This window comes from Phaethon lepturus, unplaced genomic scaffold (assembly GCF_000687285.1).
Source record: "Phaethon lepturus isolate BGI_N335 unplaced genomic scaffold, ASM68728v1 scaffold34445, whole genome shotgun sequence".
NCBI classification, from domain to species: Eukaryota; Metazoa; Chordata; class Aves; order Phaethontiformes; family Phaethontidae; genus Phaethon; species Phaethon lepturus.
The window spans coordinates 4,083-9,159 of record NW_010543179.1 but is presented as its reverse complement, the minus strand read 5'-3'; the positions used below and the strand labels follow the sequence as shown (position 1 = coordinate 9,159).

The 5,077-nt window shown below is 52.8% G+C and overlaps 1 protein-coding gene across 1 annotated transcript; it reads left to right on the top strand.

The window, feature by feature from the left end:
* The first annotated feature begins 2,096 nt into the window (after window positions 1–2,096).
* On the top strand, window positions 2,097–4,833 carry SLC51B (solute carrier family 51, beta subunit). The gene is made up of 4 exons (XM_010288276.1): window positions 2,097–2,412; window positions 2,716–2,859; window positions 3,707–3,797; window positions 4,614–4,833. The coding sequence occupies exons 1-4, from the start codon at window positions 2,097–2,099 to the stop codon at window positions 4,831–4,833; spliced, it is 771 nt and encodes a 256-aa protein (XP_010286578.1).
* Window positions 4,834–5,077: the final 244 nt, after the last annotated feature.

Below are 5,077 nucleotides of genomic sequence, written 5' to 3'. Positions count from 1 at the left end.
CAGGCCAGGTCCCTCCAGAGGAGTCTGAAGAACGGAATTGGACAAACAGCCGTAAAAGCTGGATTGATGCCACTGACAAATGAGGGACTAAAGGTCAAGGAGGCGCTTTCTGCTTCCCTGAGGGATGAGAGACACCTTTGCCTCAATGGCAAGCTGGCTTTTCCTCCTCTTGGAGCTGAGCCCTCCGCTTCCTCATCTCCGCACCCTTATTCTGCCATGGGTGGACTGGCAGCAGGTAGTCACTGTCCACAAAGTCTGTATTCTCTAAGGATCGTGGCAGGGGAGCAAGGAGCGAAGCAGTGAGGTTAGTTGGGGAGGGGCTGGCTCTCAGCAGCTGCAGGGGGTCACCTACACAAGGGGTCCAACCCCAGGCAGCAGACCCTGTGCCAGACCCACTCTGTTATTGTCTCAATGGCTCCCGGAATCACCGTCTGTCTGCACCCTGTCCTGGCAGCTCAGACTCGTGTCCGCAGAAGCAAGCAGTGCCACAGCTGCAGGGGTACATCAGATCTCCTCTCTGAACACAGAGCTGGAGCAGGGAGGTGCATCAGCATGGGCACAGAGTAATTTAAAAGATTATGACTGTGCTTTTGTCTCCATTCATCTACTGTAGACACCAGAGGAGAAACATGCTGGCCTGCTGTCTCCAGTCCCTCTGAGTTATAACTCGTGTAACTTTCAGGGCTCCCACTGATAAAGCTGGTGGCACTGTACTGTGGGAGCTAGCAGAAGACACTTCGAGGTTATCCCTCACCTCTCGTCTGTCTTTCCCAGGCGTCTGCGCACCGAAGAAACACTGGTGAAGGTGTGATCCATCCCAGCTGCACATACAAATATGAAGTTCTTCTGGCTAATCCCATTTTTCCTGCTGCAAGGTAGAGTCTTGGCTTAGAGGATAATGGTGTGGGTGAAGTAGGTCACACATGCTGAGGTTGTGCCTGTTCACAGGCTCTCACCCACACCAGGCTCAGCAAGGGTCACAACAAGACATTGCAGGGCAGGTTCGTGAGAGCTGGATGTACATGTGCAAGAGTTTCCAGCATTGTTGTACGACCTTATGAATGCCTCACTGGCTGAGGGCAAACACATACAGATAGTATTATGGCAAAGGCGTGCACTAAAGACCTTAACTTTCTGGAAATATAGTTTCTTCTTCTCTATGGGCCCATTTTCCTCATTATACACCAGCAGCAGTCTGGCTCAACCATGGGGAAAGTTGCACCTTAAGCCCGTGTTTACAGCACTGTTGCAGTCTCTTTGACACCAAGGAAGACACCTGACTTACTTACAGAGATCTGATTTTTTTTAAATCCAATATCAGTGTCTGTTGGGACTTCCACTGTGCAGAGGGACGTTTCAGCTGACACATTAAGGTTAGCCAAACCGGAAAGGCCTGAGCTCCAAACCCTCTTCTGGTTCCCCAGAAACAGAGACATTGGAGGTAGTTCCTAGTTCATCCAGCTGGAGCAGGACATCAGGGTGTCTGTCCAAAGAGGGAAAGCAGAAGCCAGCAATGCAGCTCACCAAAGGGTCTGAGTGGCCACTGCCTCTTGGAACAACTCAGGAGAGCAGCCTACCACCTCCCAGGAACAGCAGGAAGGGGCTAAGTGCAGGCCAGGCTGCACAGCGCTGTGGGCTGGCACCCGCCAGGCCACCAAGGGGCCCAGCAGAGCTCAGGTCTAGGAGGGGAGCTTACTGTCATCTCCTCTCTGGGATACAGCTACAGATACAGCTTCAAACAGAGCTCAGCACCAGTCACAAGGACAGTTTAGCTGGCCTTCCCAGAACACACCCAAAAGGATGTGCTTGAGCCTTGTTTGCTGAGAAACGTGGGTTAGGGAAAGCTCGGCTACAAGCCCAGCAGCCCTGGCAGAGAGAAGCTGGACGGGAGGCAGTTTGCCTCTTGAATGCCTTTTGCCCTACACTGATTTCCCAGTTCATGAATTGGGCTTCATTCCCATCTGCCTTATACACTGTGTGTGCGTCTATGTCCAGTGCTCAGGGGATGGCCACACTTACATGCTGGTTTCTTTGCAGACACTGAAGCTTTTTTGATGAAAAATGCTAAAGTCAAGCTGTGTTTACAAGCCAGCCCGATGAATGGGAATTTATTGCTGGAGGACTGTAATCCAGAGTCAGATTTCCAGGACTGGTCTTGGCAAGGTGATTCTTTGATGAATCACGGTACGCAGAGCTGCCTCTCCGTGGTTGGGGCCAACAGAGTGCAAACAAGTCTCTGCGGCAGCGTGGACTACACAAGCTGGGACTGCTTGAAATCGGTGCTCTCTCCTCTGGGCAGCAGCCAGGGCTTCCTGGTGGCAAACAGGAAAGGAGTCGCTCTCAATAATGTGAGAGGCCTCAGGGCCCAGTGGCAAGATGCTGCAGACAAGAGCGTGTGCGAGGAGAAAGCAGGTAAGTGCCGCATACCCAGGGACCAGTGGTACACACACACGTGCCGCTGGGGAATGTGGAAGGGCACAGTCGGCGTCCTGGGGTCTTTCCAACCCTGGGTGCCCCATCATAATGGGATCTGAAGGGTGAGCCAGAAACACTCTCTACTTCTTGGTGCGTGAGATAAGGCTGTGCCCTCACGACTACGTTCTGCCTGCTTGGAGAGATGTGCTGGACCACCCTGGGACCCAAGGGGAAGGCCATTTCTAGCCTGAAGTATTGCAGTGAGCAACCATTGCATCTTTCTGCTCTTTTCCTCCACAGCTGAGGCAGAGCAAGACAGGTACTTCCCTGCAGCCCTTGCTAGCACACGCATGTATGACCACACGGCAGGCAACGTGACCCTTGCGCTGGGTATAGATCAAGAAGAGCTGGAGGAGCTGCTCTGGTTCTTCCGCAGAGAAGACCGTAAGTCCCATTGACCTTCCTGGGTTGAGCACTGAAATAGAGGTACACGCTCCTTGGCTGTTAACCCTCCTGCCTAATGGAGATGCTCGAGGGAATTACCTGAGGAGGTGATTTACCCCAGATATATAAACGCGCAGTCTCACCTCTACAAGCAGCAGGCCATGGGTGAAGACAGGCATGAGACTTTGCTGAGATAGTGTCTCCGCCCAGAGAGGGGTTCAGCCTCTTTCCAGTCATAGCCTGCCAGGAGAGCAAAGGTCTGGGATGACCAGTGATTTTGGCAGGGTGGAGGGAGCACATCGATATGAGCAGCGCCCCAAGGATCACCTTCAAAGCCACACAAATGAAGGATGGCGCATCTGCTACCATCTGTGCCGCACACCCCAGCCGGTGTTCCAAGGCAAAATCTACCTGCCCTGAGTGTAGCAGTGGTAAGAAAGGCTGCAGAGCGGAGGGAGTCTTCTAGCAGCGCTCATGGTGGGATGCTGCAGCACTCAGCCTTGCTCCCGCCCTTGGGCACAGCTCTCGGGCAAAGTTGAAAAGCCATGTGTGGCAGATGTGGCCAGCATGAGAGATACAGAGCCCAAGGCCAGGGGCTGTGAGTGGCAGAAAGCAGTTGTGTAAGTCTCCTGCCCAGGGAGGGAACGTTGCCTCAGTTATTTTGTCCAAAAATGTGACCTAGGTACTCTGCTCTGGGTGCTGAGCTGGACACCAGCACCTCTACCCTCATCCTGCAGCCAAGCCATGGCACTCTGAGCTTGGGTATCCTCAGGAAACAAGTTGGCTGGGCTCTGCAGGCCACACTGCTCTGTGCATGCTAACGCTGCCTCTCCATGCTTTTCCCCAGCATCAACGTGGAATTACTCCATCCTTGCACTTTCCTTTGTGTCCATGATTTTGGGTCTTCTCCTCCTGGCCATTAACGTTGTGCGAAACAGGTGAGTCAGGAAAATTTGGGGGTCTTTTGGTGAGTGGTGGTGTGCTGAGACCCGCCCCCAGGCAGTTGGGCAGGGCAGGGCAGCATGCTGAAGAACATCTCAGGCAAGAACAAGCCCTGAGTGATGGGGAGAAGAGCAAAGAAAAACTCCCTTTGAACCATGCTTCATCATAAAACCTTGCCTGACTCCCTGCTGTCCTCCTCTGTCACTTGTAACGAGCCACTTCACTTCTCTGGGCCCTGGATATTCACTGGGAAAGCCTCTGCAACAGCTCTGCCCAGCCCAACAGGTCTGTTGGGAGGAAAGTGACATTACATGTGTGTAGTGTGAGGTGCTTTCCTGTAAGTACAGGGGTGTATAGGGACTCTAGAGCAGAAGTCCCCAGCCTTTCCCTGTCTGCATTCCCACGATGTTCCCCTGGGCCATACCGCTGCACAAAAACCCTGCAGCTGAGGGTTGCTGTCTCCTACAGCAACAAAACTTGCATCTGGGTCAGAGATTTTATCGTAAAATGAGAGAAAAAGAGCTAATGTTACAAGTCTGCTATGCTTTCATTTCAACGATGGCTTGCTGGGTGTTACTGCCTCGCTTTGGGCGATGTTCTCCAAATGTAAACCCCATGGCTGCGCGTATTCAAACACTTCAGACCACTTACAGGACACAGTGCAGCTGGTGGGATTTGCCTTTGCTCATGTGTTCCCTAGGCCAAGGTGTGAAAGATGGATGTAACTATCGCCAAGGGGTAGACACCTGCCCCCAGATGTAGGCTGGACTCACAGTTTCACTCCGCATTTCCTTTTTATGCCTTCCCTGCAGGCAAAGGAAGATCCACATGTACAGAGAAGGAGTGCAAACCACCCAGCAGGCTGAGCTGGAAGCCAAGCAAGCCCTGATGCCTGTGCAGGAATACAGCCCGGCCGAACCGCAAAAGCAGGAGCTGGTGCCCCAGGATCAGCGATCCGGAGAAGTGGTGGTCCAGTGGAAGGACGGGACCGTCACGTCTCTGTACACAGAGGCATCTGAGCATGCCATATAACGGCAGCTGAAGTCAAACTGTTTGGGCCCTAAGGAATGTATCAGAATGTCTCAATTCATAGTGATGGAAGTTTAAAAACGCAGTTTAGCCTGGGAAAACAAAAGAGAGAAAAAAAAAAAGCAAGCAGCAGACCTGCACCAGCAGAAGTGGCTCTGGACTCAAGGCAAACCCATGCCTCCCTCATTTCAGCTCCCGGCTGGCTGGTCTTTACCCACTGCTCTCAGCTACGTCCAGCCTTCTCACT